Raw genomic sequence first — 12956 nt, 5'->3', positions numbered from 1 at the left:
TGTCCTGATACCCAGAAAAACCAGCCTCGTAAAGGGAACAAATAGTGTCATGGATTTTAGACCCAATTCTGCCCCTTTATGAAGGCAAAGTAAAGTAAATGACACGGGGAAGTTGAATGCAAAAAAAAAAAAAATTTAAAGAACCAAACGGTGACCGCTTTCTCCAACAGCGTCCCCTGCAGCTGTCACCTCCGTGGCGGCCACTTCCTCACCAGTGACCGCCGGCCAGGAAGCGCCGTCACGCACGTCACACAGCGACAGCCAGGAACCGCGTGCCGAGCACGTTTGTGTAAAAGCAGGAATCGAGCAAAATGCTGCAGAGTTTGACCTTACAAATTTAAATACTCCATGAAAAGAATCCCTGAGCAGCCGACTAAATCAATTCGCATCTTACTTCTTCAAAACAATCAAACAAATTTAATAAGGGCGCATTTGTCACCAAATAAAAGGAGGACCAAACAGGTCCCTCAAAGCAAGGATTTTAACAGGTATCTAACACCAGTGGGTAATGTGCTAACAAAGCAAATATTCCAAAATATTAGAAAATACAAAATGACTAGGATAATACATGGATCAAGACAGATATAAAGATTTTGCTTTTTAAAGCAATGAAGACAGTATGGAGGGCAATCTGGCTATTTCCAATGCAGGGTGTGCACAGCCCACATTTTCAGATGCAACAACATGCTCACTGGGCAGTACAATTGAAAAAGGAATAAAGAAAAAGGAAAAGAGGAACAAGAGAAAATTAGAAACACACAAGAACAAAAATGATTTTGACAGCATGTACAAGAATTTACGTGAGTGTGTGAGGCCAGGGACAAGGGGATGGTGAGACCCACCCTCACCCCCTGCTCCAGGGAAAGCAGGGAACTGAGGGGAGCGGCGCTGCCGGGGGACCCCAACGTGGTCAGCGCCCCTAACCAAAATTCCACCTACAAGCTTCAAGGCAGCTTTTGAGCTACAAATTGTGGTCGCATTTCAGTCTGGATCATTTTACTCACTTCCACCAAGAGTAGCAGGAGAGAATTAGGCTCTGCTCCTGTACCAAAGAATTGTTTAAATAATTAATGACTGTGGAATACTAAAAGCAACAATGGGGTAAAAGTGACTGGAGGAGAATATGCTTGACCCGAGCTCACTGGCCGCGTTATCTCACTGACGTTCAGAAGCTGGCTGAGCCCTTATGGTACCAGAACAGACAGACCCAAAAGGAGGGAGGTTTAATGCGCTGCTGTATTTCGATACTGGGAGCCATGCCTGGTACACGAGGTTCTGGGTAAACAATGGGGACAGTGTCAACCACTGTGGGCCAATTACACATCCGGATACTCCGCCAAGTCCCAAGGGCAGACTTCAAAATACAAAAACAATCTGGCATTCTCTGGTGGGGCTGCAGACTCAGAGACAAGCATTTGTTGAGCAAAAATATCACCAGTGCCTCCTATGACAAAAGAGGAGGCACTGGCGTGGGGGCTGGGGCAGGGCTCCAGGCTTCCACTGCTCACTCACCAGTCTGTCCAGGGGGAGAAGTGGTCCCTGCTTATGTTGCACTGATGCACCTACCTTGACTAATGCCTGGGGCCTCAGCAGGTGTTGACAGGAGAGGTGAATGGAGCCAGTCTTGGTGTAGCACGGTGCTGGCAGCTATGCCCTCAGCAGTGCCCAGACTCCTATACATGCCAGCTCATCTTAAGAAGCAGATGGGGAGTGCGGGCATGTAGATCACAGGGCCCTGAGAGGACAAGTACAGATCATGGCTACAGCATGCCTCTCCCCTTCCTTAAGTCATAGAGGTATGTCTGGGAGGAACAGAAAATTCATCCAGAGCCCGCTACATTGTCTCTCGCAGGTGGGACTCATGTCCCCTGTGCTTCTCACTCACAGGGCTGGTCTAGACATTCTTTTTATCAATTCTCTAGCATCTTCTCCTCCAACTTACCAACAACCAGAGAGTAGGATCTGATCTTAGCTAAGTTCAAGAGTCACAGAGCACTTCCTTCACAGCGGGCCCAGAAACATGTGCCAGGTTCTCCGACCGTCACCTGTGGGACCACCATGAGCCCTCTCCAGACTCAAGGACAGAGGCCGTAGGCCGGGGGAACACAGCTTCCCTCACTCTCCCCAGCAAAGGTTTCCACGTCTCGGAAAAGGCATCTCACCCTCTTCTGCCTGAGGGACAGCACAACAGATACACCGGGAAACAGAGCTGAAGTTGGGGGGGTAGGCAGCCCAGAAGAGCTCGTCTGTACTTCCGAGGCAATGTGGGGCCGTTGACTTCATCACAGGGAAAAAGTGAGAATGAACATTTCCCTGCTCTGTCCCATACACCGTGATACACCTTTCCCTGCATAAGGAGTTCATTCGGAAGTCCCTGGCGGTGTTTCTGATGTCCTAACTTGGCATGGAGGCTGTCGGGCAAGAAGAGAGGGCCTGAGCAGAATAGGTGCTGGGCCTGGGAGGCAGGAGACACCGGCTCCAGCCCCAGCTCAACCAGCTCCTCGTTCCGCCTCTCGGGGTTCAGCATCTCATCTATAAGCAAAGGGATGAGACTGTCCCAGGACAGGCTGCCCAAAAGAAATGAAATGAGAGCCATGTAAATAACGTTTCCCATTTGCCACGTTTAAAATGGTAAACAAAGAAACAAACCAACAAACAAAAAAAATACTAGAAACTAATTTTAAGAACAGATCATACTTAATCAACTGTATGTAAAATACTATCATTTTGACATGTAATCAATATAGGAAGTAAAGAGATAGTTTATATAGTTTTACTAGACAAGCCTCAGTGTCTGATGTGCATTTGACCTACAGCACACCTCAGCTGAGTCCAGCCTCCTCCCCAGTGCTCCTAGCATCAGTGGCTTTGGCTACTTTATTGGACAGCAACCCCAGGGGTCCCACCATGGTCATGGCTGTAAAGCGGGAGTAAGTGTCCACACTAACCCTAAAAGGATCTCTCTGAAACAAAGGCGGATTCACTTTGAAATGTCTGTAAACCAGCGGGCTGCATCTCCATCCCCCCTTGGCTACAAGACAGACTTCTTCCTTGCTGATCCCTTTCTGGATGTAGGGAAGCAATCCGGCACAAAGCCAGGGTGGACTGGCCTCCAGGTAAACTTACCTGCTGTCTGTGTCCAGTCCCATGAAGTCCTCCTTCTCAAACGGGATGCAGGGGAGGGGGATCTTGTCCCCAGAATTCTTGGGGCCACCATCCAGCCACTTGGACTTGAGCAAGATGAAGAGTGACTCAGTGAAGTCCTCGATCCTCTTCTCCACCACCCTGCAGTCCTCTAAATTTGAAGGCAACGTCGGTGCGCGGCTGCTCGACTTCCTCCACATGCAGTACAAAGACAAAGAGCTGAGAGTCATTATCGAGGTGCCATACAGCTCCTCTGCACGTGGAGCTTCTCCAAGGCCTTGGCAGAGATACAGTCGGTAATGGTGACAAGGCCCACGACCTTGCAGTGTTTCTGGAAGACGCTCCACCGATTCTCGGGCACATAGCGGTGCCTGTAGTGGATACAGAGTGTCCACTGGGAGCCACATGGGCTGATATGGCTCACCGAGGTGAGTAGCTGATAGATGCAAAAGAAATTCTCCTCTGAGATGATCTCCATGGTTTGGACTACAACGGGAAGAGTCTGGTGGTCCTCAGCACACTGCACGTAGTCAGGGATGCTCATGTTGCAGGCCCTGCCGAGACAGGAGAGGAGATCGAGGTACATACTCTGCTGTGTGCTATGGGCCCATCTGGGTTGCGGTGACCTGGTGTGTACCAGACAGAAGGCAAGGGAAGCCAAAGCAAATCCAGGGGTACAGTTTGTCCTAAGAGTCTGCACATGGCTACTGTAGCTCGGATCACATTACCCAGTTTTTGGTCTAGGATTCCTGCCCCTGCAGAGAAGTGTCATTTCTTATTTTATATTTCCAAGCACCTAGCAAGGCTCTGATATAAAGTCACTGCTCAAAAATGCTGAATAAAGAAATGAACAAAGGATATGCTTTCCCCAAACCCCTTCAGCAGAATATAAAGAAAAGGACCACAGTAGGATCAAAAGATCTGGAATTCTATTCAATTTATTTGAACCCCTTAGCTTCATAGTAATGGATAAGAAAACTTGCCTTGGGGTAGAGGGTACTGTTCATTGGTGGAGCACATGCTTAGCATGTACGAGGTCCTGGGTTCAAACCCCAGTACCTCATTTTAAAAAATCAAACAAATAAATACACCTAATTTCCCTCCTGAAAAAGTATTTTTTAATTCAAAAGTCAAAAAACACCTTGCAATTGACACAACATTGTAAACTTGACTATACATCAATTAAAAAATTCCTTGCCTTTCAAGAATATATCTGGATTACGGATGTTTGCAAATGTAAAATGCCTAGGGTACCACCTGCATAGAAAGTGGTGACTGTACAAATGTACTATCCCCCCTTTATGAGCTATTCTTCCTTTGGGGGAGTTATAACCTCTCAGAGCTAATTTTCTCAGTTTAAAAAATATAAACATTACCTGTTTCTCAGTACTGCTGAAGAATCAGATAACCCTAAGAAAGCATCTGACCCACAGAATTTACTCAATAAATGTTTTTTGAATGAATGAATAAACAAGCAAAGTGAATGCTGCTCCCTGCCAAAGACCATCATATTGATACTTCCTGGAAATCCCAAGCCCACGTTCACCCGACTCTGCACTAACAATGTGGGTGACCTGGGCAGGCCTGTGTGCTTCTCTAAGCCCCAATTTAATCGTGGATAGAAATGAGGGCAATAACACAAACCTCAAATTGTTAGTGAGTCAGTAATGAATTGTACCCCAATATTGCAAGATGGAACCATTAAGGAAAACTGGGCAAAGAGTCCATAGGCCCTCTCCATATAATCTCTTACTACCACATGGGAATCTACATTACATCTCAAAATAAAAAGTCTAATTTTTTAAAGAGGTTTTCGAGGTTAGGTGAGCTCACTGTCTCAAATAAGGAACACACAGTACAAATAGGACAATGCCCAGCCCATGAGATACACTCAGTTAACATTCCCACTGAGCCCACTAGTCCCTCCAAATTCTAATGGTGTCCACTTCCAAGAGCCCATGTGACCATCCTTGTTCTAATTTTCTATTTGTAATTTTTTTCTTTTCATTAAATAGAAACACCCAATTCCATAGAATTCTTACCAGATATCATGATGGCAGCCCTTCAAAACCTGACCACAGAGATCATGATGGCAGCCCTTCTTGGTGAAACAATAAAATGAATAGCCATTTTCACAAGACCTCTGAGTAAATCTACTAGGGAACTTCATCCTGGACTGAGGAAGAGGACTGGGGAGGAGGGGGCATTCAGGGGCACAGAGAATCATGGGCCACCTGTCCCACGATGGACTTTAGACTCACCCTCACCCTTCAGGAACTACTAAATACACACAGACAGAGTGCTATGGACAAGATTTTTCTTTTTAAACAAATCCCTGAATCCCTAGCAGGTCTTGTTTCTACCCATACACAAATGGCTTATGTGCATAATGTTTCACAAAAGCCTTAAAATATTATCACCCCAACTTGACACATCAAGAAACTGAGGTAGAGAAGTTTATCACATTCTACAAGATTAGAGAGAGGCCACGTCAGACACCATATTTAAATCCAAGCCCCTGCTCCAGTGCTCACACTAGAAAGTGTGACATACTGCCCCTTTCCTGCCCTCTCCCTGCAATCAATCTCTGAATAGTCTTTTCTGTGTCACCTGGAATCACAATCACATTCATTTTCCACAAAGAGCTATGTGACTCCTTGGAGGACTTTTCAAAATCTAAAGGGTTGGTTTGAGAGGAGAGATTTGCATTTTCTGTTTCTCAAAGGAAACATGGCTTTAAAAGAAACTGAAAAGTATTTATCTAGTCTAAGCCCTCATTGTGCAGAGAAAGAACCGGAGGCTCAGAAGAGATGAGGAAAGGGCCTTATTAACAAATATTGCCTCAGCGCAGCACCAAGCCAGACCTGGCACTTCTAGGGGAGGATCTGGAAGGCCCAGGAGAATGAGTGTTAGAAAACAGAAAGAGAAGAAGCATACAAGGCCCCGTCTCTTCACCACCATAACATGAATTTCCACCAAATTACCCAGAATGGGTGCAGCCAATATTGTTTGTCAAAAGAGGTTATAGAATTCTCAACCATAGTGGAAATTCCAACATTTACTGTGCTTTTTTCCCAGTTCAAGCATCAATTCAGTGGGCACTCTGTACCAGGGACTACATGAGGCCTGGGGTTCTCCCAAATACAGATCTCTATTACCACGTGTGCAAACCATATTAAGGCCACCAGAAGAAAAGCGCCCACAGATAAGATGGAATTACTGAAACTGAAAGCAGCAAAAGAGCATATATTACTAGGAAAAACGGTGCTCCTAATAATGGACTCATGGACATAGAAAGCAAACTGTGTTTAGCAGGCAGGAAAGGGGGGATTAACAGATACAAATTAGTAAATATAAAATAAATGACAAGGACCTGCTATATAACACAGGGAACTATATTCAATTTCTTGTAGTGATTTATACTAAAAACAATCTAAAACATATATATATATACATATGCATATGTTTATAACTGAATCTCTGCTGTACACTTGAAACTAACATTGTAAATTGACTACACTTAAATAAAAAATAATTTTAAAAAATAAGTAAAAATAAATGCAATGCCATTAAGAAAAAATAAAAGAACTCTCTAATCCCCTTAACTGTAGGTGGTCGAGAAATCTAGCTGCAAACACCAAGTCCACTGGATCACTCCAGCACTGGCTGTCACTCTTTCTGACCATCAGAGAGTCACTTGCTTCACTGAGGTTACTTTTCTCTTCTGTGAAAGGCTACAGTTGCAACTAACGATGTATAGAATCTCATCATTCACAAGCCCAAAATGTAGTGAGGACTTCACATGGGCCAGGCTCTGGTCAGATGAAAAGATAGGGTCCCAGATATATTCATGGGTAGAAGAAGTTTATGCCATAAAGGTATAAATTCTTCCTGTTTTGATAGACAGATTCATTTCAATTCTGGTTAGAATTCCTACCAGATTTTTCTTGGAATATAACAAGTTAATTTATGGTCAGGAATAGCCAAGAAATTTCTTTAGAACCACCACTTGGGAGGGGTGGATAGGTCATTCATTTCCACTGCTCTTTCTGAAGTGATGAAAACGTTCTGGAATAATAATGCATGCACCACTGTGAATATGCAAAAAGCTGCTGAATTGTACCATTTAAATGGATGGAATTCATGGTGTGTGAACTATATCACAATAAAACTGTCCTATGAAAATTATTTCTTGACAATTATTTTTCAGTTTATACACTAGTCTGTCCCACAATTTAAGAAAAACAAAAAACCTAAACAAGCCAAAATATGCCAGGAGCACTTTAGGACTGCAATATCCCTGGGTCTCCAAGGCCTCTGGTGGTGCTGTTCCTGTTAACACACATTAGCTGGGCTGGGCTAGTTAGGGACTGTAACTATCTTTTGAAAATCGAGGATCACTCCTTTCACCCTGGGAGAGGGAAGGAAGGAGGATGTCACAACCTCATGCCTTCAGCACATTTTTAACAGAACCAAGCCCTGCTTTCACCACTGCAATCCCTCTCACTATAAAAACACGTGACATCAACAAGCACCTCCATCATAACACCTGAAAGTGTTCAAGGTACTTACCTGCGGCAGAAACATGGAGGGGGGAGACAGAACCTCGCTTAGCAGTGACGCTCCCTTTTCCCAACTCCACCAGGAGAAGCTGGGCTTTAGAGCCAGTGGCTTTCAGCCCAGGTAGCAGCGCCCACGCCACAGAGCTGGTCCTCAGGGAGCAGGAAAGGGAGAGCAGGGCAGCCCCGGGGTCGCGGGGCAGGGAAAGCGGGGAGGGGGACGCGGGCTGCAGCCTCGCTCGGAGGACAGCCCCAGCCCCAGCCCCAGGCGCCCGCCCCCGTCCGGGTCCGCAGACCCCGCCCGCCCGGGACACAGCCCGCCCAGGGGCGGGGACGGGCCGGCGGACGAGGAGAGGTAGCCCGGGAGGAGAGGACTAGCGGGAGGGAGAGGGGAAGGGGACGCCAGCCGCGGACTGAGGGGATCCCGGCTGGGTGAGAGGTGGCAGGTGCACACCAGGCCCTGGACACTGTGGCCGGGGCGCCGGGGCAGGTGGCGCTGGCAGAGGGGTCTGGCCTGAGCAATTCATCTGAACACGGGCTGACTAGCGCCCTTGGGGTCTGTAACAGGCGGACCGCCCTCCCGCAGCCGCCTGACCCCTTTCCTGGGAGCCCCCCACCTTGCACTTCCACAGTCAGAGGCCCCGGCCCCAGGCAGGAAAAAAGGCCTACCGGGCGACGTAGTTGAGAAGCCTTTGGGCCCGATCCCCGGCTCGGATATGGAGCTCCCAACCAGCGGACCACTTGGCACTGACTGCGCATGCGCAGGAGGGCCAGCGATCCTCTCTGGGTTCTGTGAGAGAAGGTGGGACAGCGAGGGAGGGAGAAGATGGGAGCGGGTGGAGAGGACGGGAAAGTTGGAGGGATACAGATGGACAGGATGAGCAGAGAGAAGGAAGGGCTCTGGAGAAGGGAGGGTCTTAGCGGAGTTGGAGAAAAAAAGCTTTACCTCTGGGGCACCCCTAGGCGGCAGACCTGCCTCTGTACCCTTCTGTTACCCTTCAAGCCCCGCAGCTCAATTTTACCACCGTGATCCAACCCTCCGTCTGATGCTTCTGCAGAAACCCTAGGGAGATCACACCCGTTGCCCCCATGCGGAGCTGGGTTTTCTGTTGCTCTGAGAACCAAGCACCCGCAGGTGTTGTCGCTCAGAACTACCTTGGGAAGAGCACATATTCCCCTTTTACACGCTGGGAAACAGGCAGGCAGGATCTCTGCCTTAGCTCCACTGTCCCAGGTGTTGGGCTGGCGGGGAGCGGGATGGTACAAGATCAGAGACCCAGACAGAGCAGACTGCCTGAGTGTTGGTGCATAGTCCCCATCCCTCCTGGGTAAACCATACCCACCCTAGTGGAAACATCAAGGGCTCACAGTAGTTCCCTGGGTGTGGGAGAGCTGTCCTCATGTGAAGGAAAAGTCCAGCTGGGCTAACAAGCTAAGTCACAAATCTAAGTGTGATAAGTGTCAGTTTACTGATCTAAATTCTGCTGGGCTATCTCGTAAATCTGAAGTTTAGTGTCAGTTTATTGGCCTAACAACCTAACTCGTAATTCCAAGCTCAACAAGTGTCAGTAATGTAATCTGTTACAAATTGATAAGCTCCAGTGTACTTATTCCTTGCTTTTTGTTCTTTGAGCCTTATTGGCTAATCCCCCCTTACTTGTAATTAAGCCTTTAAAACCTCATGTGCACGTCTTGGAGGTACTCAAAACTTCGGAGCCGAAGCCCCTCTGAGCCCACCGGCATAATAATTCTGAGTACTCCAACACTCCGATTGGTGCTTTTTTCTTGGCTGGCCTGTTTCCATAACACTCAGCTCCAGTGCCCAGCTTTCTAGGTAGATAGGAGTGTTACCAAGTCCAAATTCATTCTCCTCAGTGCAGGACAGGCCAATAAGTTGGGAGACCAGATGTTGGGGCATGGAATAGCAAGTTTCTGTAGACCTAGATGGCAAACTAATGTCCTGGAAAACCATCTCCCCAAGTCACAATTCAGGCTCCTTTCCTATGTGCTTGGTTGTTGCAAACTTCTTAGTGTAGGAATTCCTTCTTGTTAGAATCCTTTGTTCTTGCAGCTATCTGCGTGGGTCAGATCCCTGTAAACCTCCAACAAAAGAAACGTTAATTTCTATTCTGCAATTTGCTATCTTTTAATGAATGAAAAAGTGTTAAATATCCTTAAAGGTCAGAGCCTTCAGAATAGGGTCTCCTGTTTATTTCAGGCTCTAGGCAACATTGTTTTACAAGCAAGATGAAGCCTAGGTGACAGAGCACAGGGTTAAATTCAAAGGAACAGAACTAATATGGAGTCAGATTTGTTCTGTTATATTACCCGGCCAGAAGCCACTTGAGGATTTAAATACCTTTAAGTTAAAAATAACTAAAATTTTAAAGGAATTTACATACATAGGTGGGAATGTGCAAAGCATATCTGGAAAAGAACCCAAAGGATAGTAAACAGAGGCATCTCCAGAGAGGGCTGAAAAAACAGAGGATGAGGGAAAACTTCTTTCACTTGTGTATTTTTGTGCTCTGTTTGAGTTTTTTTTAAACCATTTCCTTGTATTTCTTTTTCAGATAAAAGAAATGTGTAATGGAGCAAAGGAGTAATTAGCTTAGCAAATACAGCAGCCATGGAATCACTAGTCATCAATTTTGATTTAAGCCAGAAAGCATTTTTTGACTCTCTCCAATGTGCTCTGTCCTGTTTTAAGACTTCTATTAATATTATTATTATTATTATTATTATTATTATTATTATTATTATTATTATTATTATTATTACTATTACTACAAGTACTACTACTATGACTATTACTATTATTACTATTATTTTATGAAATAATAACACGGTTTACCTCACCCCTGCCCATGGCTGGTGGAAAACCAACTGAGTTTTTCTTGAGTTGTTTTCCAAGGAGTAGAGATGAGTTTATAAACAGAACACATCTTCAGGGCAAAACAGGCAGTGTGCATTACCAGCAGGCCAGACAGCAATGAAGGGTTTTCAATAGAGGCACCCAGAAGCTGAGAGAGAAAGCCTCCAGGACACTACAAAAAGCTGCCCAAACTGCCATCTCCATGGTACTACTGAAATAGGAAAGAACAAATCTGACTCCATATTTGATCTGTTTCTTTGAGTTTAACAAAGCCAAGTTAATATGCTCCGGTCTTTTCATGGGTTATGATGTCACAGAGGAAACGGACAGGTCAACAAGGAACCACTCTGCCGTGATCACGGAGCCGGGGAAAGGGATGGGCTGCAAGATGTATGACGCAGCCACAACTGTGCCCGTGCTTCTAGGCAGGTATCCAAAATCGCCTCGACAAGGTGTCAAACATTTGTGCCCATGTCCTCATCAACAGACATGTATTAAAGACAAATGGAAACATATAAAAGGCCAATACCCTTGCTGGGTACACCGTCCAAAGAACAAAGTCTCAGTTTGACAACTGGCCATCTCGGTTCCATGGGATTCATTCTTGGAGAACCTTAAAAACCACTCTTCTGTCCTCAAGAATTGCTGCATATTTGTCCTATCTTTGGCTCAGGGATGCAGCACGTTCAAGTGAACTTTAATGTCTGCACAGATTTGACTGTCTTTTTCCAGGTTCACTTGTCCATTCAAAAGAGGCCTGAGCTAAGTCCATCCTCCGTAAGATCTAGTCCCTCCAGTGACAGCTCATTGAGCCTGCAATTAAAAGCCAAGTGAACAAGACTGTCCTCAGCTAAAAATTTCACCCACCCTTCACTGTTTTCTTAATCTCCTCTCCTGGCTAATTGCAACAGACTAACACCTCCCTCCACCAAGATACCCAACTATGTCATTTTTCTCCCCAAAGAGAAAATAAGGTCCATAAAAGAGGAGACAACTCCATAGTCACCTCTGAATTCTTAGCATATAGTAATGTCAATAAATACAACTCAGATTATTGTTAGTTTCCTTTAAAACCTTTCTGGTTATTTGAATGAGGCCTTGGAAGAGAGGTGTTTGCTGTCCAATATCTTGATCCACAAGACTCTGGAGGCCTTTTTCGGAATAGCTGTTCACTGATTCATTCAAAACACAACTTATCAATCAAGGAGTAGCTGTGCTTTTCTGCCAGGAGTTTGTGGTCACTCTCATGCCAGAACAGCTTTAAACTATATCCTTACTTTGGATTTGTTATTTTTCCCCTCTTCCAACAAAATTGACTTTTCTTACTTTCTTGTCTTGAGGAATATTTTTTTTCCTATTTCACCCTTTATTAAAGCAAGATTCTCAGTATGGGCTTGGCCCATTATATGATCACCCATCCAACTCCTAGTGTGAGAGGTCTGGGGCTCACATCCTTCCCTCCTGTCAAGGCAACTGAAAATCAGTTCAGGAGCCAACCAGCACACCACGGCTTCTAACGCTCACGTATCTCTCAGAAACCCTGCTTTCTCGTTTGTCTTGGCTTCTGAGAATTTTCCCTCACTTTCTTGACAATGAGTTGTGCAGCTTGAAAGATGAGGAAGGAAGGTTTTATTTCTCAATCAGCATTTTAAGGAACTTGTGTAATGAAGATTTTCAGGAGTTTCTAGAACCCTCCATTGCCGAGACAGAAAACACACTAGACATTTTCTAAATTTAGTTCTCATGTGCATTTTTTCTTTGCTTTTTTTTTCTTAACTGCTAACAGACATTTTTTAATTAAAAAGAAATAAGGCCCCAAAAAGAATAGAACACTGAAGGGGCAATCAAAATTAAAGGGCAAAGACAGAAAAATGATAACTACTCTACAAAGTTAATATAATACATACACTATGTATCAGATCAGCAATTCTCAGTAACAGTTAATCGAAACATGACCATGAGGTAAAATTTCTCTCCTGTCAGGACATGGCCAACAGAAAATACAATTAAACCAACAAACTAATTTCCTAAGTCTGGCGAGGTACAGAAGTCTACAAGCTAAATGTGTCTTATTCTAGAAAAGATGGAGTCTCACCAGCTCTTTTCTGTGGAGCCTGAGCCCACGGGAGGACGGTGAAGTGAGCTCTGTAAGTACCCAATTAGCAAACTGAGTGATGAATAAATAGACGTGAGCTTTGATGACAGAGATAATACTACTATTCGTTTGTCCTTTAAAGTATGACTTCACGTTCAGTGATCAATACTTCGGCGTCCTTAGGAGTTGAGATTTTAGGAAAATGCACAACCTGGGCCCAGATCTCCTCTTTAAGCTCGTGACACTGCAGTTAGTTGTCTCAAAGGCAGCTCCAACTCCACAT

The 12956-nt window shown here is 45.2% G+C and overlaps 1 protein-coding gene across 1 annotated transcript in view; it reads right to left on the bottom strand.

The window, feature by feature from the left end:
- Nucleotides 1-12956, bottom strand: part of LOC140687907 (uncharacterized) — a 125232-nt gene that overhangs the window by 22391 nt on the left and 89885 nt on the right. Inside the window, exon 11 of the mRNA XM_072945832.1 lies at nucleotides 3127-3698. Within this exon, the coding sequence (XP_072801933.1) occupies nucleotides 3374-3698 (325 nt within the window). The 3' untranslated portion in view covers nucleotides 3127-3373. The remainder of the gene's footprint in view (nucleotides 1-3126; nucleotides 3699-12956) is intronic.

This window comes from Vicugna pacos, chromosome 21, assembly GCF_048564905.1.
Source record: "Vicugna pacos chromosome 21, VicPac4, whole genome shotgun sequence".
In the NCBI taxonomy this organism is placed as follows: domain Eukaryota; kingdom Metazoa; phylum Chordata; class Mammalia; order Artiodactyla; family Camelidae; genus Vicugna; species Vicugna pacos.
This window is presented reverse-complemented; position numbering and strand designations above follow the sequence as displayed.